This window comes from Rhinatrema bivittatum, chromosome 3 (genome assembly GCF_901001135.1).
Source record: "Rhinatrema bivittatum chromosome 3, aRhiBiv1.1, whole genome shotgun sequence".
Lineage (NCBI taxonomy): Eukaryota > Metazoa > Chordata > Amphibia > Gymnophiona > Rhinatrematidae > Rhinatrema > Rhinatrema bivittatum.
Window position 1 is genome coordinate 377,387,263 of NC_042617.1, and position 26,965 is coordinate 377,414,227.

The 26,965-nt window shown below is 46.8% G+C and overlaps 1 protein-coding gene across 2 annotated transcripts in view; it reads left to right on the forward strand.

The window, feature by feature from the left end:
• PHIP (pleckstrin homology domain interacting protein) overlaps nt 1–26,965 on the forward strand; it is a 944,985-nt gene that overhangs the window by 749,791 nt on the left and 168,229 nt on the right. For both annotated transcript variants that reach the window (XM_029595577.1, XM_029595576.1), the window contains exon 30: nt 10,085–10,205. In XM_029595577.1, coding sequence (XP_029451437.1) covers nt 10,085–10,205 — 121 coding nt within the window. The remainder of the gene's footprint in view (nt 1–10,084; nt 10,206–26,965) is intronic.

Below are 26,965 nucleotides of genomic sequence, written 5' to 3' on the forward strand. Positions count from 1 at the left end.
GCTGCAATAAAATATCTATACTAATAATAATCAAAGAACTTAGTTCTGGTCTGCAACAGGTGCAGACCAGAACTAGGACATGCAAAAATAAAAATTCTAATTTGATATCACCTCAGTATCAGCAAAACAAGCTCCCTCCATTGCCAAACACTTTATGAATTATCACAAACCCCCTACAAAATAAAACTAACTAGACCAGGGGTCGGGAACCCATGGCTCCGAGCCAGATATGGCTCTTTTGAAGGCTGCATCTGGCTCGCAGACAAGTGTCGCCACACTTTCCCGCTGATCCAGCTGTGCCCGGTCCTCCTCCGCCCGGGCTTAAAATCCTGTCAGCCCGGGCGGAACGCGGCAGGACAGCTGGAGTCAGCGGCACCGGCGTGCTCTCTTCTTCCCGCCCCCCCCCCCCCCCGCGGCCCGGAAGAGGAAGTGGAGAGTATCGGGTGCGTGCGCGGCAGGAAGAGGCCACGCTAGTGCGCTCGGCATGGGCCCGAAGAAAAGAAGACTGCAGCGCGGCTCGGAGGAAAATGAAGAGGTTCAGCCGCGGCCGATGGGACTCCGCCTCCACGAGGGCTGAAAATGAAGGAGGTTAGCGTTGGGAGGAGGCTGCTGCTGCCGCGAGTTCCCGGGGTGGGGGTGGGGGAGAGAGAGAGTGAATGAGCGAGCAAGCTGTTTTTGCTCGCTCATTCACTCTCTCTCACCCCCATCCCGGGAACTCGCGGCAGCAGCAGCCTCCTCCCAACGCTAACCTCCTTCATTTTCAGCCCTCGCGGAGGCGGAGTCCCATCGGCCGCGGCTGAACCTCTTCATTTTCCTCTGAGCCGCGCTGCAGTCTTCTTTTCTTCGGGCCCATGCCGAGCGCACTAGCGTGGCCTCTTCCTGCCGCGCATGCACCCGATACTCTCCACTTCCTCTTCCGGGCCGCGGGGGGGGGGGGGCGCGCGCGTGTGTGTGTGAGTGAGAGATTGCATGTATGTGAATGATTGAGAGCCTGTATATGTGAAAGAGAGTATGTCTATGATTGAGAGCCTGCCTGTGAGAGAGAGAGCATGAATGTAAGTTTACCATTGGGAACCTGTATTTGTAAGTTTGTGATTGAAAACCTGTTTGTGTGAAAGAGTATGTGTGTATGATTGAGATCCTTTGTGTGTGAGAGAAATCATGTGTATGTATGATTAAGAGCCTGTGTGTATAAGTAAGAGAGAGATCATGTGTGTCTGTGTGTGATTGAGAGCTGGTTTAGGTGAGGGAGTATGTGAGTATGTGATTGAGAGCCTGTGTGTAAATGAGAGAAAGAGAGGACATGTTTGTAAGCATGTGAATGAGTCTGTGTGTGAGAGAAAAAGACAGCATGTATTTGTGTGATTGAAAGCCTGTGTGTGTGTGTGAAAGTGTGAAAAGATAGACAGCATGTGTGTAAATGTGTAATTAAGAGCCTATATAAGTGAGAGAGAAAAAAACATGTGTATATGTGAGTACTGAGAGCATGTGTGTATAGGTGTGTCATTGAGCGCCAGTGTGAGAGAGAGGTATGTGACAGAGAGGAGAAAGGTATGTGACAGAGAGGAGAAAGTTCCAAGCAAAGCACCCCACCTCCTGCTAATTCAGAACAATCTCAGGACACCTGGATATCAAACGTTCCCAGGTATGCAGAGCAAAAAAATTTTTGTATCCTTATTATTTTTCATTACTGGGTCTTTGTGCTATTTTGAAATATTTTGTTGGTATCTGGAAATGTTTTATAAGAGTTTTTAATTATTGGATATTCCACTCATCAGCTGTTTCGAAATATGTTCTTTTTGTTAGTACAGTTTTATTGCTGATGATTTTATATTTCTTGATTTGTTTTATAAGGATGGGTGATGTTTCTTTTTTCCTTTGTTACACTGCATACAGAGACTCTGGCTTGTTGCAGTTTTCAATTCAGTTTTTTCTGCATGCTTCTTGTTATGCGTTTTGGTCTCTTTATTCTATGTTAGGTGAGGGACAGCACGTGATTCAGGTGAGGTTTTCTGCTGGCGTGTAGTTTCTGTGTAGGACTCTATAGCAGCCTGACTTGGTCCATTTTCCTAATAGGAGATGTATTGGTGTCTTAAGGCCTGGTGTAATATTTTCAGAGATTTATTGTACTTTAAAAGTGTGATCTTACATAAAATGCACACATTTACTTGTATTTAGTTTTAAACATATTGTGTGGCTCTCATGGAATTACATTTTAAAATATGTGGCGTTTATGGCTCTCTCAGCCAAAAAGGTTCCTGACCCCTGACCTAGACCCTTGCCATATCATGCCATTACAGCAGAAACTCAGGACTGAAACAGCAACCTTATCTATGAAAAGGCAGCAATGCAAATACATCTGGCCCTAAAACATTAATAAATCACCTAGAGGGCAAAAAAACAAGCTGGACTGCTACAAACTCTACAGAGAAACTACATGATGGCCAAAATACTTCACCTCAGTCACACATGCAGAATGCATATCGACCCTTACAGAGTAAGGGTTTACAAATTAGAAACAAACTTTCTTAGCGTCCAAACAAATGAATCCAAAATTAGTGGTTATGCACCTCTACCAGCAAATGGAGACGGAGCAAAGATGATATCACAGTATATATACTCCTGCAGTGACATCAGACCACCAGATATAGTTAATCAATTTTGCTTTCCTCTCAAGGTATTCAAATACATTGAAAATTTATCATGTAGTGATGATTTGAATGCTAGTATAGTCTATTCTTACTAAACTATTTGAATAATAAATATTTTTCCTCAGACTATCATGATGCAAAAATTAAATTAACCCTGAAAATGTAAATATCTTTATAGCTTGTGGGATAAAATCTGTTTCACATAGTGGAGACCAGATTAGATCTTTGCAGCCGTATTACCGATTTAACATGAGAAAATGCTTGTTTACAATAGTTTCCATTATTTCTAACATGTTCTGTTTACTAATAATGCATGTTTCCATGGTAACACAGTTCTTGTGAATAGGGCTGCTAGTTTTCACTGTTAACAGCAATAAAAAAATGAACATATATAAAGACAATTTAGGGGATCACAATATATAAATGCTGTCATGCTCACCTTTAGAGATGTGGATTTGTTCAGTACATCTTCATGTAACATTTTATGCATGTGAAACAGCATTTATGTGTATATCTTTTGAACATGAATTGAAACAAATAGGAGTTTGAAAACAAAATTCTCAAATGCCTGAAACAATGAGCCAAACCAATTTTTTTTGACTGGCATACCTGTTCACCATGACTTCTCTCTTGCCTTGTAGCCCTCATAATATCATTGCTTACTGTTTCAAAACAGTTTGTACTAGAGCGTATTTCAATCCCTAAGTTTAAATAAGATATAACATTCTGAATTTTAAGCTTAGTTTTATAATTTGGAAGATTAATAACTCCAGTTAAATGCCCTATGCAAGTAAATAAAAATGATTTCACCATTTATGCATTGTTTTTTTAATTTGTTAGTAAGGAGAGCTTCTGTTCAATGAATTTACTTCCAGATAGCAAGGATAAGGGCTGACTCTTCCAAATGATTTTTGCAAGATTTCTTTCCTTTCTTTCTTTGTTTGGAAAAAGAGAAAATAAAAATTTCTTTTCTATCCTCTGTTCTTAGGCCCTCCATACCAATTGGGTCATTTATCAAAATGTGATGTGGTCTTATCTCGTACGTTAAGGCCTTTTCACGTGCGATAACGCCTTACCGCATGTGATAATGGTGGTATTTAAATGAGGGGAAGGGGAGGAGTGGGCGGGGTTTGGGTGTGGTTATGGCCCCGCAGCTCAGCGGGCGATAATGTTTTCTCTCAGGACAAGCCTGATGGCAGTCCTCACATATGGGTGACATCATCAGATGGAGCCTTATCACGGAACACTTTTGTCAAAGTTTCTAGAACTTTGACTGGCACACTAAGTATGCCCAGTATGCCACTAACCCTGCATCCAGCAGGGATCCCCCTTCAGTCTCTCCTTTTCCGCGCAGCAGTTGCCTCGCGGTTCTTAGAATCTCTAAAAATTTCTCACAATTATTTTTCACGGAACTTTTTCTCAAAAATTTAAAAACTTTTCCCCTTCCCGGGGTCCCCATCGACCTCCGCTAACGCTGGTAAGTTTACCACGTTTGTTGTGGTCGGTTCCCGGTGGTGTTCCTATCGGTGCCCGACAACCACCAACCGCACACCGCCCCTTTTTTCAAAATAGCGACCGGGTTTCGGAAGTGCCCCGAGTGGGGACTATGTCCATTACGGACCCTCATGACGTCTGCATCTTATGCTTGGGGCCTTTCACAATGTCCAACGATGCACTAATTGTGCCCAAATGACCCCTAAAGGCCGCTGCGCCCGCCTGGAGAAGATGGAACATCTGTTCGCCTCTAAGCGCTCGTCTCCATCGACTCCAGCTAAAAGTGCGCCTAGTCGGAAAGGTTTCTTCATCCTTGACTCCTTCTCCATCGATGTCTCAACAACATCAAGACACCAGTGACCAGCTGTCACCGGCATTGTCCCGCTCAAAGGCTTCAACATCCTCGGCGCCGGAGAAGGACCAGGCCGAGCATCACGAAAAGCACCGGCACTGACGTGAATCCTCATCCGGTGTCAGCACCAACAAGCCATCGGCATCTACCACGGCTGAGCCGCCTTCCAAGAAGTCCTGGGGAGAGGAGTCCCCATCCTACTCTGGACCCGGGACACTGAGGCATTCCCCACCTACAACGGTGCCGGATGCCAAGACTCCACAAATTCCTGTGGACCCTCTGGCAACGTCTACTCAGCCTCCAACCACGGCCGCTGCGTTACCCATACCAACCTTCCAGGAGGAATTGGACCGGATGGTCCAAGAGGCTGTCCTTCAGGACCTTCGGGGATTTCAGTCACCGCCAGCGCAGACTCCCATACCGACGCCTGATCCGGTGCCTACTCTGGCTCCACTCCTCGAATGTTTGGGCATCCTGATCGGTACACTTCTTTCGGTGCCTGTTCCTTCTGGACCAGTGAAACCTCCACAACCATCGATCCCTTCTCCGGCATTGATCCTAATACCTCTGGCTTCGGACAATGAAGAACCAGACCGTGCTTCTTCTCTCCAGGAGCCACTAATGCTAAAGCCGATTCCTGGGCCATCGGGTTTACTCGTACCCAGATGCCCATCGAAAACACCGATGCCATCGGTACCACCACCACCGTCCTCTGTGCCGCTTCCACCTATCTGGATGGCTCCACATTTTCCATCGGTGCCACCTTCTCATCCAGCTGGACTTGGACTTCTGCCTCCATCTTAAGGCCCGCAGGGTGGAGGAGACCCACCATATGACCCTTGGGGTGATGATTCCTCTGACTCTCAAGATTCTGAAGACCTTCTGTCAGAGCCTTCATCCCCGGAAGAAAGACACAGCTCCCCTCCGGAGGACCTATCATTTGCCAGTTTTATAAAGGAGATGTCTGAAACCATCCCCTTTAAATTACAAATGGAGGAGGATGCCAGGCTTAAAATGCTGGAGGTGCCTCAGTTCGTGGATGCCCCCAAAGAGGTAATGGCAATTCCGATCCACGAAGTTCTGCTTGACCTCTTACACCGTACCTGGGAACACCCTGGAACAGTGTCACCAGTCAACAGGAAAACTGACGCTACATACCTGGTTCAGTCAGCTCCAGGTTTTCAAAAGAGCCAAGTACTCCACCACTCCGTAGTGGTGGAGTACTTTGCCCCACCTGGCAAAGAGATGAAGTCCTTGGACGCCTTCAGCCGAAGAGTTTTCCAGGGATCTATGCTGATGGCCCGTATAGCAGCCTACCAGTTATACATGACACAGTGCACCAGAAATCTCTGGAAACAAATCCAAGACTTCTCCGAGACCCTGCCTGAAGTCCAGGAAGGATTATCTACCATTCTCCAGAAGGGACTCGATGCTGGGAAACACGAGGTCAGGGCAGTGTATGATATCTTCGACACTGCCTCCAGAGTATCAGCGGCAGGAATAAGCGCCAGGCGCTGGGCTTGGCTTAAATCCTCTGATTTTCGCCAGGAAGTCCAGGGTAGGTTAGCAGATCTTCCATGCATAGGGGACAATTTGTTTGGTGAAAAAATTCAAGAGGCAGTAGCGCAACTCAAAGACCACCACGAAACCTTGTGCCAACTGTCCACTGTCCCCTTGGACTTCTCGTCTACCACCAAGAGAACTTTCGACGAGAACCTAGAAGACTAACCTATAAACCACACAGGTATTTCCCTCCTCCATCCCGGGCTAGACTAACCAGACCCTCTCTCAGAGGCAAGCCTCGTCAGTCCAGGCCCCAAAAACCCAACCAGCTCCTCAGACTCTGGTCCTGCATTGGGGTTTTGACTTCCATCTAGAGAGCAGCAGTCAACCCCCCCCTCCAACCACCTTTCCTGTGGGAGGCCGCCTGTGCCACTTTGTCAACAAATGGCACACAATCACCACCGACCAATGGGTCCTTTCTGTAATAGCCCACGGTTACCATCTAAATTTCCTTACACTACCCCTGGACTCTCCACCATGTCCGACGTGGAGTCTAACTGACCACACTCCACTTCTCGAGGCAGAACTCTCAGTCCTCCTGCAGTCCAATGCCGTGGAACAGATTCCCCGACTGCAGCAAGGAAAAGGGTTCTACTCTCATTATTTTCTGATTCCAAAAACATCAAGCGGCATACGGCCTATACTGGACCTCCGCGTCCTAAACAAACTTCTCCGCAAGGAAAAGTTCAGGATGGTTACCTTGGGCACCATGCCCCCTCTCCTGCAGAAGGCAGATTGGCTCTGTTCTCTAGATCTTCAGGAGGATTATGCCCATATAGCCATATCCCCTCCTCATTGAAAATATCTCAGATTTATAGTAGGTCAAAGGCATTTCCAGTACCAGGTGCTGCCATTCGGCCTGGCATCAACACCCCGAGTATTTACGAAATGCCTGGCAAAAACCTAAGACAGTGCAGTATCCATGTCTATCCGTATCTAGACGATTGGCTAGTCCAATCGTCTAGATACGGATAGACTTGGTCCATCCAAGGAGGGAGTACTTCAATCCCTCCGTCTTGCCATACAACTGCTACAGTTCTTGGGTTTTCTCACAAACTGTCCCAAATCTCATCTGACTCCGTCACGCACCCTCTTGTTCATCGGAGCAGATCTAAACACCATTCAAGCCAGAACGTTCCTCCCAAAGGACCAAGCACGCACACTGTCAACTTTGGCCAAAGCAGTACAGGCTCGCCAGACAACTTCAGCTCATCACCTGCTAACCTTGCTAGGACACATGGCATCTACAGTTCACGTTACCCACATGGCTCGACTAGCCATGAGAGTGACACAATGGATTTTAAAGTCCCAGTGGTCCCAATCAAACTAAGATCTGTCTCAGACCGTCCATGTAACCAGACAGCTTTGCCACTCACTGGCTTGGTGGATACAGGAGTCCAATCTTCAGTTAGGCCTTCAGTTAGGCCTTCCAACCACCAACTCCTCAAATCACAGTGACTACAGATGCCTCCAACCTAGGTTGGGGAGCCCATGTCAACCAATTACAAACCCAGGGAGCCTGGACCAGGGCGGAAGCGAACAACCAGATAAATTTTCTGGAGCTCTGGGCAATACGATATGCTCTATTTGCATTTCAGGATTGCCTATCCAACAAGGTAATCCTAATTCAAACAGACAACCAGGTAGCGATGTGGTATCTCAACATGCAAGGGGGCACAGGCTCTTACCTGCTACACCAGGAGGCGTCGCAGATCTGGGCCTGGGCTGTCCCATTCCATGCTGCTGAGAGCAACCTACCTGGCAGGCATAGACAATGTGATGGCAGACCGTCTCAGCTGGACATTTCATCCCCACGAATGGGCCCTAGATCCCACGTAGCAAACAGAATTTTCCATCAGTGGGGTCGCCTGCACATAGACCTCTTTGCATCAATTCACAACCGCAAAGTAGATTGATTCTACTCTCTACACCACAGCCGTGAGTCACCACCGATGGATTCCTTCGCTCACTTGTGGAACACGGGTCTTCTATACACATACCCTCCTATTCCACTCGTCAGCAAGACTCTCGTGAAATTACGACAAGACTGGAGCACAATGATCCTCATAGCCCCATACTGGCCGTGACAAGTTTGGTTTCCCATCCTACGCAACCTCTCAGTCCAGCAACCGATTCACCTGGGCACAGATCCAACTCTAATAACGCAGAACAACGGACTGTTGCATCATCCGAACCTCTACTCCCTGTCTCTTGATGGCATGGATGTTGAAAGGTTGATTCTAACGATGTGTCCCAGGTCCTCATAGCGTCACGGAAGCCTTCTACTAGAAGATTCTCCTTGTGGTTCATGACAAAGGAAATAGATCCCTTTTCCTGCCCCACAACAAGGTTCCTGGGCTACCTCTGGCACATCTCGGAGTCTGGCCTACAAACTTCCTCCATCCGAGTACATATAAGTGCCATAGCTGCTTACCATAAAGGTGTAGGAGATGCCCCAATTTCGGCGCAACCCCTTGTAGGGCGCTTCGAGAGGCTTACTCCAGCTGAAGCTTCCACTGCGTCCCCCAATAACAGCATGGGACCTCAATGTTGTGCTAGCATGGCTCATGCGACCTCCTTTCGAGCCCCTACACTCCTGCGAGCTCCGAATTCTCACTTGAAAAGTGATCTTTCTAGTTGCTATAACATCAGCTCGCAGAGTCAGTGAGCTACAGGCACTGGTAACATACCCACCTTATACCAAATTTATCCACGATCGTGTGGTACTCCTCACTCACCCTAAATTTTTGCCAAAGGTAGTTTGTGATTTCTACTTAAATCAGTCCAAAATACTTCCTACCTTTTTTCCAAAACCTCACTCACACCCAGGTGAGCAGGCACTGCATTCCTTGCACTGTAAACGTGCGCTCGCCTTTTATTTGGACCGCACTACAGCCCATAGGAAGTCCACCCAACTTTTTCTCTCCTTTAATAAAACCAAACTGGGAGTTCCGGTGGGCAAGCAGACCCTATCCATCTGGCTGGCAGACTGTATTTCCTTCTGCTACCAACAAGCAGGCCTTCTGCTACAGGGACACGTGAAAGCGTATTCGGTCAGAGCCATGGCTACGTCAATGGCGCACCTCCGTTCCGTACCTATTGGTGACATCTGTAGAGCTGCCACATGGAGCTCTCTTCATACCTTCGCAGCTCATTATTGTCTCGACAAGGCTGGCAAGCAAGATTCCATCTTTGGCCAGTCTGTACTACGTAATTTGTTTCCAGTTTAATAACCCAATTTCCTACCTACGACCCACTGTGAAATTCAGGCTGACCTCATAACCAGCAGCACCCCTGTTATGCCTATTGCACGTTGTTGGGTGCTGTTTGATTCACTCTGTTCGGGCATCCTATAGCTCACTATTCACCCATATGTGAGGACTACCGTCCTGCTTGTCTTGGGAGGAAGCAGAGTTGCTTACCTGTAACAGGTGTTCTCCCAGGATAGCAGGATGTTAGTCCTCACGAAACCCACCCGCTACCTCGCGGAGTTGGGTTCGCTTACATTTTATTATTTTATTTTTCGCTCGTACTTTTTGCTACAAACGAGACTGAAGGGGGACCCCTGCTGGCTGCAGGGTTAGTGGCATGCTGGACATGCTCAATGTGTGCCAGTCATAGTTCTAGAAACTTTGACAAAAGTGTTCCGTGATAGGGCTCCATCTGATGATGTCACCCATATGTGAGGACTAACATCCTGCTGTCCTGGAAGAACACCTGTTACAGGTAAGCAACTCTGCTTTCTACATTATTGCCAGCTGCACCACAGGAAATAACTACACATTTTCCCATGGCGCTATGGGTGCGAAATTGTGCGGCGAGCCCACAACTGCGACAAGCGAAAACGCACCGCCACGATGCAGCTGGCTGCACAATTTCCCCTCCGCCCCCTTTTTTTTTAGCGTAGTTCATTCATTATTCTGCTATAAATATAGCTGGATTCATCATTTTGCTATGAGTTTGGCTTTTTGAGTATTGTTGGTTTATGCAAAACAAAATTGTCTTCTTTTCTACTGTATTTTAGATATTGCCTCTGCATTCGTGGCACCTGTGGATCTCCAAGCTTATCCAGTGTACTGCACTGTGGTGGCATATCCAACTGACCTCAGTACAATTAAGCAAAGATTAGAAAACAGATTTTACAGGTTAGATCTATCATATTTTATTATAAAGAGGTCTTTGACTGTAAGAAAATGCTAAGCGGTAAATTTTAAATGGTTAGCGCAAAATTTTTTATTTTATAAAGAATAGAAACAGAGCTTGCTAAGAGGTAGAACTTCAGGTAAATCCAGATCAATGTGAACAATTATTAAAAAGGAATTTATTACCCGCCCCCTTTTTTTTTTTTTTTTTTATTTAGAAAGGATGGATGAAGAACGCTAAAAGTTAAATGATTTTCTTTTTCTCTTTTTATTTTTATATGATATGCTTGTTTCAAGTTTATTCTATTCAGATTTCATTTCTAGAGTTTTGTGCATAGGCTGTGTTGCATGTTATTACTTCGTTTTTACATGTGTTCATTGTAATTTAATATCTTTAAAGTATGCATCTGGCAGTAATTCTATATAAAAATGTAATCTCTGATTATGGCCTCTGAATAACTTCTGTCATATCTTTACTGCTTTAAAACTTGTTTTAACATTTAGTTTCTGCAGTGTGAGTTTAGGATATGTTTTATGTGCATCTGGTATCATTGGACATTTATCTGATATTGACAGCTATTGCCCTTTCTTTGACACCATTTATGCTTAGAACAAATTGAGTTTCTAAATAATGTCTTTGTCATAACTAAATATGCAGAATAATTTGCCTAGTTAATGGAAAAGATCTGGGTTGGAGGGAAAAGTACTAAAAATTCACAACCTGAAGCATTCTTTTTTTTAAGTTGTCTGGCTAAATGTGGGAGAAAGGGGGAAATAGTACAAGATTACAGAGTTCTTCTCCACTCGTTCACAGGTTAAAATCTGTCTCGTCAGTGATGGAGTCATTATTATCTGGGAATCATTTGGTGGCTGTGAGCTGGTTCTCTCTGTTCAGTCAGTTCAGTGGAAGGTATCCACATCAATAAAACCAGTATCATAGTTTGGCACAATTGTTGGCATTCTCTGTAGAGAGATTGCATAGGCATGGAGACTGAAGTGGCCTTTTACCCTTAGAGAGAGTTTCCTTAGAGCAAAGTTGAGGTGTATTGGCAGGGCAATGTGTGGAAACTTACACAGTCAATACGTTTTGTACTAGTGCTGTGAATGTATAAATGACTTCAGTTTTTAGTGCTGTAGTCTGGCACCACACATGAATGCTCTCTTCAGTAGGAAATAATTAAATCATTTTAAAAAGATGATATTGCCAGAGTAGCTTTGCTTTTTTTCTAATGCTATAGATCAAGGGTAGGGAGCCATCAGTCTTCAAAGGCCACACACCAGTAGATTTTCAGACTATCCCTAATAATTTGCATGAGCGAGATTTGCATGCACACTACATCAATTCTATGCAAATCTCAGTCATATTCAATAGGGATATCCTAAAAACCCAACTGCATGTGTGTCACTTGAGGACTGGAGGTTCCCCACCCCTGCTATAAATAGTAGAAATATCATCAATCTCTTCACTTGGAAACCAAGCTCATTGCTCTGTTCATGTTCTTTAATGTGACTCTCTTTCTTCATATAATATTTAAGATATCAAATATTCAGCTGAAGCAAATAATTCTGTTGTAAGGGTTACACAGATGTTAACAAGTGACTAGTTAACCAACGTCTGTGATTCAGTGAGCTATCAGTAGCTATGAAGATCATACAGAAGAAGGAAAAATGTTTTTTTTTCTCTGAAGACAAGCAGTTCAAATGAGATCCTGTGACCACACTTGGTGCACAGCCAGAATCTTCCAGAGCTCTGTAGAAAGGCAGAGGCCTTTCACTGCTCATGCATGGTAGTTCCCCCTCCCCTGAGTTTAAGTATTCTAGCACTTTGTTTTATTTCAGTGTTTCTACTGAAGCAGCCCACAGTCGTCTTAATGCTGAGAATGCCATTAGGCCATCTGTCAATCCAACCTTTTCTTTCTTTTCTTCAAAATGGTCTCTTACCAAGAGGAAAATTTCATCATTTGATTTTACCCTGTCAATTTTTCTTGCCATATCTGAAAAACAGGCCATTGGCTTCGTTCTGTCCATTATGCAAACCAAAATTATCCATTACTGACCCATCACCAGATTTGCTACAGTTGTGTTGGACATTGCCATTATGGCTTTGGCTTTTACATCTGTGTAAAGATGTTGCCCATAATAGTTCAGGTACAGAAGGGATAGGCTCCAAGCCTTTTTTTTCCTGGCATTGAAGGCTTGACATGGAGACATACCCAACTGCTGGTGGCCAGGTCACACTGAAGAGAACCTCATCCTCTTCCATTCTTTGGTCCAAGGAAAGATCCAGGAATCCAGAGAAATCTCTCCTACCCCTTTGGGTTCTGATCGCTAGAGAAAGAAGCTGAAGTCTTTCAGCACCAAGTCTTAAGCAGAAGCTTCAAAGTGTCAATTAACCTCATTGCACAGCTGTAAGAGCCAGGAGATACAGGAAATTCAACAACATCCAGAGCAGTATATGGAGGTGAGCTCTGCTTCCCGAACATGGCTATCACTGCATCATTCTCCAGAGGTCCAGAAAGTTGTGGATGTTATTTCTCCCTCAGAGAAGCCAATCCTGCTGTTGTCATTGCTTCTTCAAGGTGGACTTGGACAGGAAGATTGCCAACATGTTCATCAGACAAATCAGTTACATTGCCTTGATACTTCTTGGTGCATCAAGCAATCCAAATCTATCTCAGTGCCATCTATGCTTTCCTCTTTCTGTGATCTCTTCAAGTTTATGAATGTTAAAACTTTTTTCCTGATTAAAAATATATCACTTGCTTGACAAACTCTTGATTAATTTGAATTGCCTATAATTATTTTTAGTGCAGGGTCATAAATAAAGCACAGAGCCACAAACCAATATGCTGGCACGCCCCTAAAGCCGAAGATAATCAAAACGCAGATCCGGTTTGGGTTTCTCTGGTGAAATTACTTCTTGTCTGGGGTACACTTTGACAAAGAAAGTTCTACCTTGATAAGTATATTAACTGCATATTAAAAAAAAAAAAAAAAAAAAAGGAATAAAAGAGAACATATACATATTCAAATAAGAGATTACAAAGAAGCACCGATTGTAAATCAAACAGCCAGAGAATCCATTTATGAAGACCTCTTTTTCATATCCAGTTTTGAATTATGCATCTGATAATTATAGAATGATTAAAATTCATCAAGCATTTGTCAATCAAGTGGTATATTTTCAGTAGTTACTATTTTCCACTTGTTTGTGTTTTTTTTCCTTCTTTCTTAGTATTAAACATTTTTCCCTTACCTTTTCAGCCATTTCTTTAGAAAATCACAGTGGTCTTTCAACATTTATTTACTTCCCTAACAAAAAGATTTGTTGTTCTTTCAGTATCTCCTTTTAATTTTTCTCACTGCTTTGAGTACTTTCTACATTGTTCAGAGTCTGAAATAAAAACTTACCCTGTTACTCAGCTCATCGCAATTGATATTTATCACCAGCATGTAGAAGAAAACACCATTTCTGTATGGCCTCTAGATTTCAGATTCATGTGGGGCTTTCCTTTCTTCAATGTGAGCCTCCAATTAAGCTAACTGCAGTGTCATAGGACACAAACATGGTCCTTACTCAGCTGATGAAAGCACTGATTAAGCTTCATACTCTTATAAAATCAAGTATTTGACCTAGAAAGTTGCATTCTTTTGATGCCAGTTGCTTAAGTCCATAGTCGGTGAACTTACTACCTAGGTCATAGTGACTTACTCACCTTATACTAGATTTCATCACATTTGTTTTAGGGCAGAGCACTATCCTCTTCCTGTCTAAGTTAGTGTTGGACCTGCTTCTTAATCAGTTAGTCATTTTTCCAACATATTTCCTGTGGTCATATATCTATTAAGATGAAAAAGGTTCTTCATTCCCTGGATTGCAAGAGAGCCATTGCTTTCGACTTGGAGCGGACTACTACCTACCCAATGTTAATCCATTACTTTTTTTAACCCCGTAGACCTGGGATTATGGTGACAAAACACACAATTTCCAGTTGAGAAGCAGATTTCTTCTTGTGTCATGCCTAAATAGGCCTGATATTAGATGGGTAAATAAAGATTCATAATGCTTAGGACCTTGGCATTGTTGGTCACCCATCTAAGGTCTACCTCCATTGAGGAGAGTTGTAAAGATTCAACGTGAAGTTCAATCCCAAATTTACATTCGTTTACTGTCTAGACATGACTCTTAGATGGAATTGTTTTTTTGAAATCTTATTCCCATGGTATTTTTGAGGATTATAGCCCAACTTCTTTCCTCTTACAGCCCAGTTTTATTTTTTCAAATTGTCATCGGCCCGGGCCGATTGATCCAGATCCCATGAGAAATCTGTTGCCACATCTGGCTTTTGTACCCTACTTCCAACATTGCATCCTCATGGGCTGCGTTGCTGGGGTGCGGCCTTCTCCCCTTCTTGTGGGTACACAGTTCGGCACGCTGACATAATCCATTGGGGATAGCGGTCTCATCACAGCGACATCAGACCCCCTTTAAAAGCAGGGTCTGAGAAGCAGCCCATCCCTTTTGCCTTCAGCTTTTCCTCAGGTTGGAGGCTCCTTCATTTCATTGGCAGCGGCGTTCGGCTGACATCCCATGTGGTCCTACTCTTTTTCCCAGCTTCAAAAATTTCTCAATTGTGGCAAATCACTGAATTTGCAGCGTACCAAGACGGACCTTATTTTTGCAAACATGTGACAGCAGGTCCAGCTTCCCCATTCAAACCTCGATTCTCCTCTTCCCCCCCCCCCCCCCCCCCCCCAAATAGCATCCTTGAGGTAGATCTCCCAGCACTCAAGAATTGCAAGCCTGGACTAGCAGCAAGCAGGCAAGCTGTTTGAGCTGCTTGACTGCAACTACAGAGATCCATCTGTAGGGGCTGAGCACTAGATCTCCAGTAGGACAAACCCGCAGTTTAAGACCTGGTCTATCCCTTCAGTGGCGGATACTGCCCACAAATTGCGCTCGGGGGTAGAGTATCAGACAACTCCAGCAGGAGGAGGAACGGAAAAAGGCATCAGGGGAGGAATGGGGAAGGCATGGTTGTCATGGGAGAGAACAGATCACCAGTGATGATATCACATTTGCAGCCTGATTCATAAGAACATGCCATACTGGGTCGGACCAAGGGTCCATCAAGCCCAGCATCCTGTCTCCAAAAGTGGCCAATCCAGGCCATAAGAACCTGGCAAGTACCCAAAAACTAAATCTATCCCATGTTACTATTGCTAGTAATAGCAGTGGCTATTTTCTAAGTCAACTTAATTAATAGCAGGTAATGGACTTCTCCAAGAACTTATCCAATCCTTTTTTAAACCCTGCTGCACTAACTGCACTAAGCACATCCTCTGGCAACAAATTCCAGAGTTTAATTGTGCGTTGAGTGAAAAAGAACTTTCTCTGCTCAGCATCCATCGCAGGCCCCACAGATTCTTCCGCTCAAAGACATCCTGCAGGCAGCAGGACCCCGGGGGGAAGGGGGGGGGGGAGCACCAGCCTTTCAATCAGCGAGCAGGACCCCCAGGAATGCACAGCCACTTGACTTTCCTGGATCATCTGTCATTCAGCATCTCAGTACGTTCTTCGCAGGGTAGCACCGATTAGCTGCTGCAGCAACAGTGTATCAGCCAAGCAGTCCCCTAGTAGCAGCACCATAGCAAGAGAGCCATGTGGTCTCGGGGGCCAATTCACAATACCACCAGCTCGGGTCTGTGAAGGCCCCTGGCAGCGGAGTATGCCGCCTTATGCCAGCTTACCCGGCCTTCCAGTTCACATTGGGGGGTGGCCTTTCCAAACTCCCAGGTCTCACACCACACAGTCGATTGATTGTGTGCATATGGCAGCTCCACACATTCAAATGAAAACAGACCACTGTTGCTGTTCCATCTATACCGGCGGTTGTGACTTCCATGCAAGTAGAGCAGGCTAGTCATGCTTTGTGTGCACAACAAGTGCAATGCTGCCAGAATTCTCCAGTCAGGGCTGCAATCAGCACTCAAAATACAAATTCAGTTGGGCAGAGCGCCGGGACATCAAATGGTGAGTTGACCAGGACAACAGGCAGCAACATGCAATCCCTAAGGGAAGGAGGTATCTACCCCAGTGCCAAAAGAGAGGGCAAAACCAAGAGCAGTCTCTCTCCCAATTCGAGTAGTTCCAGTGACTTGTCTGACTTAGACACAGTGTGAAAAGATAGCCCGCCATGGCCATCCATAGAAGCAGAGCAAGCGTCCAAGGGACCCCCAGCTTTCACTTCCTTATCTCAGCTATGAGAAAGTGTACCCAAGGCACTCTAGAAGAGAGAGAGAAGAGAGAACTACATAAATATTTTTAGAGTAATGGATGTTAGAAGAAGACGGGACACCCAGAAGAAGGACAAGGAACTGTACTTAACACCTAGCGCAGAGAGAAACTTTCCCAAGAATATAATTAACTGGATACAGGTGTTCCTGAGGATGATGAGTGTCATAGGCCAGGAGGATCCTATACAGTATGGTCCCTTGCTCTGCCATGTGGACTCTATTTTCAAGGTTTATAAGGAGTCACAAACTCATGGTTAAACTATGATGATCGATTCTGGGATAAGATAGAGGAGAATCACTTCATGTCATGGGGTAAACAGGATGCTAGTTTGTGATTAAAGCAAATGACTAACAAAGCCAATGACACAGGTGCATACGTTCTTCTCAGAAGTCTTTCACTGCATCCACCCTGATCTCCGTGCCAGCACAAACTCACAAAAACGTGTTGGAGATATAACAAATCGTTGTGCAATTTTCAAGAATGCAAATTCAAGCACATGTGCTCTATTTGCCTCGTGCCCCATCCTGCAACCAAGTGTACCAGGAAGCCCGCTGGGGGGAGTTCTGCCAGAGCCAAGTGAAAATCTGTTTTCAAAAAATCACATCCCCCCCATAAATTTGACTGAAATGTTCTACTGGCTGGGACTCTACCCAAAATGCACTAAGACCCTCTGCCTTGAGCATGGTTTCAGGATTGGTTTCATCATACCATTCCAAGGATGCATGAGAAGTGTCACGGGAGATAATGCCATGTCCACTGTGTGAGATGAATCCATAGTACAGCAAAAACTGGATAGCAAGTTAGCAGTGGATTGGATAGCAAGTCCCTTCAAGTTTACCCCTTCTTTTCAAGTTTACCCTTCTTAGTGTTTGGGTAATTGCCAGGTTCATGTGGCCTGGTTTTACCTCTGTTGGAGACAGGATACTGGGCTTGATGGGCCCTTGGTGTGACCCAACATGGCCATTTCTTATGTTCTTATGTTCTTACCCCCTTTCAAAGAGATGATATTGTCACCATTGGCCATAATCCCAAAGAAGGAGCCTGACAAGTACAGGCTTATTCATAATCTTTCATACACCCAAGTACTTCCATAAATGATCATTTGCCTCCTGAGGAGTGCTCTGTACAGTAAGCATCCTTCGACAGTGCTATAGCATTGCTAAGGAAGTGCGCCCTGATGGCAGAACCTGACACTGACATTGAATCTGCATTCAGACTGTTACCAGTACAGCAAGCAGTTTCCCGCTTTTACGTTTCCAGTTTTGGGGCAATTCTATTTTGATAAGTGTATGCCAATGGGAGTGCTCAGGGTCTTGTGCCTATTTCAAACGGCTCCTTCCTGCATTGGGTGACTGCATGCTGGGCTGGCAAATACAATATCATACATTACCTGGAAGATTTCTTATCATTGGGCCGAAGGAGTCGTATTTTGTGTTCCTGCCTTCTTCAGGAGTTCTAGTGTTTTGCAGGAGATCTGGATGTTCTATTGGCCTTGGGTAAGACCGATAGACTCTCCACTACTATACATTTCCTGGGAATTGAACTGGATTCTAATAACATGATTGCCAGAGGGCAGAGTAACAGTTACGAGCTATACTACAACAAGCTCTAATAGTCAAGAAACTGACCCTTCGCGATTTAGAGTCGCTCATTGGCACCTTGAATTTTGCATGTAGGGTCATTCTGATAGAGAGAATTTTCCTGAGGATGGCTTAAGCTACAGCGAGCATACACCGGCCACATCATTATACCAGGATATCAAGGCCAATGCAGAAGGACATCTCGGTATGGATATGGCTCCCACAACCTGGATATACACTCCGCTTCTGGAGGATGAGGATTCGGGCTCTTTCAAGGGGTGTGGTATGCAGCCCCATAGCCTAGCAGCTGGATTGAGACAGGTATAACTCAGAATGTTACATTCCTTGAACTGTTCCCCATTCTCATGGCATTAGTCATATGGAGTGGTAAGTTGCAGAATAAATAAATTAACTTTTGGTGTAACAGTCAGGCCATGGTACATATATTAAACAGGCAGTCTGCCATATGCCCTAAAGTTGCGGAATTGCTGAGGGAGGTGGTCCTAGTGGTCTGTGTATAAATACCACAATTCAAGCACATCAAGTTCCAGGGGTGAATAATGGGGTGACAGATGCTTTATTTCATGCTAAATGGGACTTAGTTCACAAGCAAGCACCCATTGCAGACAAGTTAGATACACCGGTTCCAGACATATACGTTTATATTTATTATTTATAGACTGCCTAACACTAAAAGGCCTAGGCGGTGAACAAAATAACATACACAATTTGAATCAAAAAAGAAATAAAAAATACAATTAAAAGATTGTTATATTACAATAGTGCAAAAAAATAAGAAATATTAAGTTAAAACAGTTGATAAACACAAGAGTTAAATGATAAAAACAAATTTAACCCTAAGCTAAATTAAATAAAAAGGTCTTAATGAATTTTCTAAATTGGTTGAGCGAATCACATTGCCTGATTTCTATTGGAAATGAATTCCATAGGGTTGGTGCTGCGACAGAAAAAGCACACTTACGAGTAATGTGCAGTTTGGCTAGTTTTGGTGATGGAATTTCCAGTAAGCCTCTTTGCGAAGAGCGGAGAAGTCTAGTTAGAATTTTAAAATCGCATTCGCCCAGTGACAATTTTGATTGTTTTTGTATACGAGCATTCCAAGCTTGTATTTGATGCATTCGTTGATTAATTGGTCTCCATTAACTAGAGGCCTCATTTAAAGATCCTTATCCTCTGCTACCTGGTCGGCATCTCATATTTTGAGCACATGTGAGGATTTTTGGCACAGCATGGCTGGGTTGCTGGCTATGTGCCAGATGATTTGATTATCAAGTACATCTCCTCAGCAAAGGGCACAGGAATATCCAGAGACTCAGTGTTCAAGCACTTAGCTGGGCTATCCTTCTCAATGACACACGGATGGCAGGACCCCACCAAGTCATTTGTAGTTATGAAGATGTTGGCTGGATGGGCCAGAAAAGTTGGACCAAACACTGATTCCCATCACCAATGACATGTTGGAGTTGTGGCTAACTCTGCCATCCATATGTGCATTCCCTTTTGAGACTAATTTGTTCCATTTGGCTTTCTCACTAGCCTTCTTTGGTGCACTTCAAGTAAGTGAGTTGGTAGCCGCTTCAAAAAATGTGAGCCACAGCGGTATTCTTCTGCAGAACGTAACACATTCAGAATCGACAGTCCACATTCCTGATACAACAATCTAAAACTGACCAAGTGGACTGTGGGGCCACCTTTTCTTTGAGAAGCATCGATTCCCAGGTTACTTGCCCAGTGAGGAATATGGAAGCTTATTTGGCCATGCAGCCTGCCAGGGAGCACATTTGTTAATCCACGCTGATCTGGTGGTGCCCACTAAATATCAGTTCACCACCATTCTGTGAATAGAAATAACTAAATTAGGCCTGGATGCCAACTATTTGACATCACTCTCCATTTGGATTGGAGCGACAACTAGCGCAGTGCTGAGGCTTAAAAATGGACACTGTACTACTAATAGGAAGATGGCGATCTTCTGCAGTTAACACTTACGTGAGATTGGACTGGGCCCATCGTAGCCACTCCTGAAAAAATAGTCTGATATTCATATCTGCCATGGTGTTATTGGGTTGTATGGATCATTGGGCATTCGTTCCTCCCCTGGTCAGCAAGACGAGCCTGTGAACGCCCTTATGGACTGCATCTGGGTTTGGCTTTTCAAGGCATTGACATTGTGTGGATTCGTAAGCAGGCTATACTTTGGGAGCAGCTTGTACCCCTTTGGCGCAGAAGAGGGATTCATTGGCTGCGCCTGATGCGCTGGTTCTGTACCTTGGGGCAATTATTTGGGCAGTCTTTCTGGCAAACATCTGATTAAGATGATCAAGGATGACCTGGCTATGATAGCTGCTTGGTGCCTTTTGTGCTCAGACATCATCCCACACCCAACATGGTATGATGTGATTCTCTGGGGGCGAGGGCACAAGAAGGTAAGCCACCATATTGGCGTGTGGGCTCAAAAACTGGGTGGGCGCCTGATTAGCATGGATAGGACGACGTACAACGTGAAGGCTTGTACAGGCTGGATGAGATACATTTGTCTGCCATTGGTTATGATATTTTTAATAATGTGGTGCAGGAGGCCTTGGAGGACCGATTTGATGTTACAGGAGATGGCTGCGGATGAGTGTTTGGCTTGGAAGCACGGCAGGGGACCGGAGCAAGGATCGCTGCCTTGCTTGGTTTTTCATGGCGGGTGGCATGTCTGGGCATAGCCTGGCTTTTCCCTATACCACAGCTCGGATAGGGGTTTGTTGTTAATATATATTTCCTAGCGTGTAGCAGATGGACTCAGGACCAGTGGGTATAGTGTACTCCTGATAGTTGGAGACGGATCAGATTTCAATCTGACGTCAGCCCCTAGTACATATACCCCTGCAGGAAGTGCAACTCTTCAGTATTTGCCGTCTCCATAGCAGTTAGGGGACTATCTGCACACTCTCACAACATTAGAAACAAATCAACAAAGAAAATTTGAAGAAAAGAAATTTGAAGAAATTTGAAGAAAATCCTATCTCTGAAGATGAGCCCCACTCTCTTGCGGTGATATCCTCGGGTCCCTCCCACAGTTGAGATTTCCCGAGGTGATTTCCGTGGTCCTCGGAGGTGAGCCTCGGTCCGGCGGCCGAATCGCAACGAGGACCTAGCCCCCGATCCCGGGCGCGGCTGAGAGGCAGCGGGTGCACCCTCGAGCACGGCGGTGAAGGTATTTGCCCTCTCCCCCCGCAGCCGGAGACCGCCTGGAATGAAACTGGGAAACGCCGAAGACAAGGTAAGGTAGAAATCTTCAGTGTTAACTCCGAGGTTCAAGGAGTCGCACAGGTCCCCAGCCGGGACCAGTGCCGCTGAGTTGAAACGCCATAGCAGGGCCATGCCCTGGTTAGTTCCAAGGGTCTACCCACGTGGAGACCCTCCGAGGTGGTCACCACATTGCCCGCGTGGTCACCGTCGCCATCTTGGCCCCATTCGCCACTCCGTTCGTCGACCAAGCGCTCAAGTCTAGCTAGGCGCACAAGTTACATGTGCGCATAAAGTTACATGCACATAATCCTTGTGCGCACAAAGTTACACACACAAGGGTCGTGCGCATAAGATATAAGCGCGTCGCATGCCTACATGGGCTAAGCACATAACCATGACTTGGGCGCACAACTGCGCGCACAACCCGCAAGCACATCTTAGACACGCCGGAGCACATAAGAGTTTACGCGCTGATAGCCAGGGCACCACCAGAAACGGAGATAAAGGCTCAAGGCCTCTGCCCAGCATGCCATATCAGAGCCGCACAAAGCGAGGAGGCCAACGCCCTGGGCGCTCACTGCGAGGAGGCCCTGGGAGATCCAGCCCAGGGCCAGTCCCACCCAGGGCCGAGTAATAGCTCCTCAGTGGGTACCCCGGATCTAGTAAATTCCAGCAGGACACCCCCACAGACGGGGACTCCCAGGGACTCAACGCCCCTTAGCTTGAATCCAATGTCTATCTCATGGGTGCAGTTCTTCAAAGGGCTACACACCTTTGTTCACATGCAAACGGAACCTCCGGCTGATCAGCCACATCTTCCGCCAGAAGACCTGTATGCACCAGGCCCCTCGAGGCCTAGACAAAGGTTTCCACTGCCCAGAAGCCCCACCTATGGGGACACAGACAACTCTGAAGAGGGGGAACTCCCCCCAGGGGTCAGAGCCCCACCGAACCATGAGACGCTTCTTCACCAAGGACGAGCTCCCTGACCTGGTCACCCACAGCCTGAAGGAGCTCGCTATCCCAGGCGCAGGTGCTTCGGGGAGCCTAAGCAGAATCCCCCTGCTAGAGGGCCTCCGACAGACCTCCCACCATTTCCCTCTGTTACAAACCGTCCAGCAGCTAATTGACCTGGAATGGAGTGCTCCAGAGTCCACATTCAAAGGGGGATGAGCCATGGCGGCCATGTATCCCCTGGACCCAGCGGCCAAAGACCTTCTGACAGAGTGGATGCCATGGTCTGCGCGGTCTTAAAGCGCACTGCTATCCCAGTGGAGGGAGGAGCAGCGCTCAAAGATGCTCATGACCGGCATCTGAAATCCATCCTTAAACAGTCTTTTGACGTAGCCACTATGTCCCTACAAATAACAGCCTGCTGCACCTTAGTGACACGTGCCTGCTTATCTCAGACCAGGAGCAACACCCCGGGAGAGGCCATGGAACCAGCAGTATCATTCCTGGCGGACGCTGCTTCAGATTTGGTGCGCACAGCGGCCAGAGGAGTGTCATCTGCCATGGCGGCCAGGAGACAACTCTGGCTCCGAAGCTGGTCGGCCGACGCATCTTCCAAAACTCACCTCACAAGGATGCCCTTCAAAGGATCCCTCCTGTTCAGTAGCGAGCTAGAGAAACATAGAAACATAGAAATGACGGCAGAAGAAGACCAAACGGCCCATCCAGTCTGCCCAGCAAGCTATGCACTTTATCCATTTTTTCCCCTTTTTTTTTTTTCTCCCACCTGTTACTATTGGCTTCCAGTACCCTCCAGCCCTAATTCCCCTCCACCCCACCACCAATTTAGAGAGCAGCGCCGTATCTGCATTCAAGTGAACGTCCAACTCAATTAGGGGTAGCAACAGCTGTAACAAGCAGGCCACACCCTTACCCCATACTCTTACCCACCCCTGTTTTTATTTATTTATTTATTTATTTTTTTGAGATAGCAGCCCTCCATCCTTCCGCTCCGTGAAGGTGGAACACCAACTACTGGCCACTGGCATCCCGCTCCGTGAATGCCTCTGTGGCTACTGCCGCTCTGTGCAGTGTTTGAATGCCTCTGTGGCTACTGCCGCTTTGTGCAGTGTTTGAATGCCTCCTCCTTATTCACGCCCTCTAGACTTGATGGATCCACAGTGTTTATCCCATGCCCTTTTGAAGTCGTTCACAGTTTTAGACTTCACCACTTCCTCCGGAAGGGCATTCCAGGCCCATCTAGTCTGCCCAGCAAGCTACGCACTTTATCCATTTTTTTTCCCCTTTTTTTCTCTCCCACCTGTTACTATTGGCTTCCAGTACCCTCCAGCCCTAATTCCCCTCCACCCCACCACCAATTTAGAGAGCAGCGCCGTAACTGCATCCAAGTGAACGTCCAGCTCAATTAGGGGTAGCAACCGCTGTAACAAGCAGGCCACACCCTTACCCCATACTCTTACCCACCCCTGTTTTTATTTTTTTTATGTTTTGAGATAGCAGCCCTCCATCCTTCCGCTCTGTGAAGGTGGAACACCAACTACTGGCCACTGGCATCCCGCTCCGTGAATGCCTCTGTGGCTACTGCCGCTCCGTGCAGTGTTTGAAACTGGCCAACAAATGGGGCAAGTCCCCATTGCTGCGCCTACCGGAGGACAGGACTAAGAGAAACCAGCGACCCTTTCCCCGGTCCTCCAGGGGCAGAAGTTCACAGCGCTTCAAGCCATACAGAAGCAACTATCAAGTGGCCTGCCCAGCGGGCCGGGACCAGTCCTTTCAGAACAAGCACAACAAGAGGGGAACCAGCTCGGGTACAGGCTCCAGCCGTACCCCACAATTAGATTCAGCCGACCCGTCCGAGGGAAGAAGCCATAGTGGGCAGACTAGCCTTATTCTACCACAGATGGGTCTAGATAACTTCGGACAAGTGGGTCCTAGCCATCATTCGGGAGGGGTACTACCTGGATTTCCTGCGAATCCCTCCGGACAGGTTCGTGGAGTCCCCCTGCCACGACCTCTCCAAGAGGGCGGCAGTGGAAGCTACACTGACCAGACTACTGGCCCTCGAGGCCATAACCCCAGTGCCTCCACAAGAAATAAATACTGGGCATTATTCCATTTACTTTATCGTCCCCAAGAAAGAGGGGACGTTCAGGCCCATCCTAGACCTCAAGTCAGTCAACCGCCACCTGAGGATTCCCCACTTCTGCATGGAAACCCTACGCTCCGTAATAAAGGTGATATAACCGGGAGAGTTTCTCACATCCCTGGATCTTTCAGAGGCCTACCTACACATCCCAATTCATCAGGAACACCAGCGCTATCTATGCTTCAAAATCCTGGACCATCACTACCAGTTCCGGGCACTATCCTTCGGGTTAGCCACAGCTCCCCGGACGTTCACTAAGATCATAGTGGTGATGGCGGCAACACTGAGGAAGGAAGGAATCCTCGTACATCCTTACCTAGACGACTGGCTGATCAGGGCAAAATCCCCAGAGGAAAGCCGCCAAGCAACCAACAGAGTCAAAACTCTACTGAAGAGCCTAGGTTGGGTGGTAAACACAAACAAAAGTTGTCTACAGCCCTCACAGTCTCTAGGGGCTGACGTCAGATTGAAATCTGATCCGTCTCCAACTGCTATCAGGAGTACACTATACCCATTGGTCCTGAGTACATCTGCTACACGCTAGGAAATATATATTAACAACAAACCCCTATCCAAGCTGTGGTATAGGGAAAAGCCAGGCTATGCCCAGACATGCCACCCGCCGTGAAAAACCAAGTAAGGCAGCGATCCTTGCTCCGGTCCCATGCCGTGCTTCCAAGCCAGGGGGCTAACCCCCCCCCCCCCCCAAAACGATTTGACACCAAATAAGACAAGCTCAGCCTGATTCCCACAAGGAGATCAAAACTGTGGGACCGGTTACAAATCCTGCTGAGCGAACCTCGTCCCACAGCATGGGATTACCTGCAAGTCCTCGTTCTGATGGCATCCACACCAGAAGTAGTGCCATGGGCAGGAGCTCACATGAGACCCCTGCAGCGCTCACCTCTATCACGATGGAATCCACTGTCTCAGAACTAAGCAGTACGTCTATCACTCCCGGGCAGAGTCCAGACCCAGCTACGGTGGTGGCTGCAGGTCAGCCACCTGAGCCGGGGAACAAGACTATTTTCCCCAACCTGGACCCTGCTCACCACAGATGCCAGCCTACGAGGTTGGGGAGCACACTGCGAGGAGTTAACCGCCCAAGGGCAGTGGAATGCAGAAGAGTCGGGATGGAGCATCAACCGCCTAGAAGCACGGGCAGTCAGACTAGCCTGTCTACGATTCGCTCACAGACTTCGAGACAAAGCAGTGAGAGTAATGTCGGACAACGCCACAACAGTGGCCTACATCAACCGGCAGGGGGGGAACCAGAAGCCAGCAGGTGTCTGGAAATAGACCCCCTAATGGCGTGGGCGGAAGTAACCCTCCAGGAGATCTTGGCCGTGCACATCGCCGGGAAAGACAACATCACGGCGGACTACCTCAGCAGGGAAAGTCTAGACCCAGGAGAATGGAAGCTGTCGTCCGCAGCGTTCCAACTGATAGTGAACCGGTGGGGGACACCGGACATGGACCTTCTGGCAAACCAGTCCAACGCCCAAGTACCCAGGTACTTCAGCCGCAGGCAGGAACCTCAGTCCCAGGGGATCGATCCCCTGGTACAGACCTGGCCACAGGGACCCTATTATACGCCTTCCCGCCGTGGCCCCTGTTGGGCTTAATCATTCAAAAGATACAGCTACACAGGGGACTAGTACTTCTAGTGGCCCCGGACTGGCCAAGAAGACCGTGGTACGCAGACATGAGAAGACTACTGGCAGGGAACCCCCTGCCACTGCCTCCACACAGAGACCTGCTTCAACAAGGACCGATCCTCCACGAGGATCCAGCTCAATTCTCTCTTACGGCCTGGCCATTGAGAGGGCTCGCCTGAGAGCGGATAATCGGGGGCTGTAATCGACACCCAACTCCGAGAACGCAAGTTCTCCACATCCTTAATGTACATAAGGATTTGGAGAGTATTTGAAGCCTGGTGCGAAGGCCACAACATCAAGCCACGCTCAATTAAAGTTCCCGTGATCCTGGAATTCTTACAGAAGGGGCTGTCCCTCGATTCCATAAAGGTACAGGTGGCCGCTTTGTCATGCTACGGCTCCAAGAGCGAGGGCGACAGCATAGCCTCTCACCCGGATATGTCACGTTTCCTGAAAGGAGTCAAACGCATTCGCCCACCACTAAAGTGGCCGGTACCTCTTTGGAATCTCAACCTGGTCCTGGATTTCCTAGCAGGAACCTCGTTCAGGCCCCTCCGAGGTCTGTCCCTCCGCCTGTTAACGTTAAAGACAGCATTTCTGCTGACAGAATGTTCAGCCCGCCGCATTTCAGAACTACAGGCATTGTCCTGCCGTGAACCGTTCCTCAGGCTCACCCCCGGATCCATCCAACTACGCACGGTTCCTTCGTTCCTTCCCAAAGTGGTGTCACACTTCCACCTTAACCAAACCATCTCGCTACCATCGCCGGATGTCTTGAAGAATTCAGAAGAAGCTCGGAGTCTACGCCACCTCAAGCAGACTCCTATCCAGATATCTGGAAATGTCGGAAC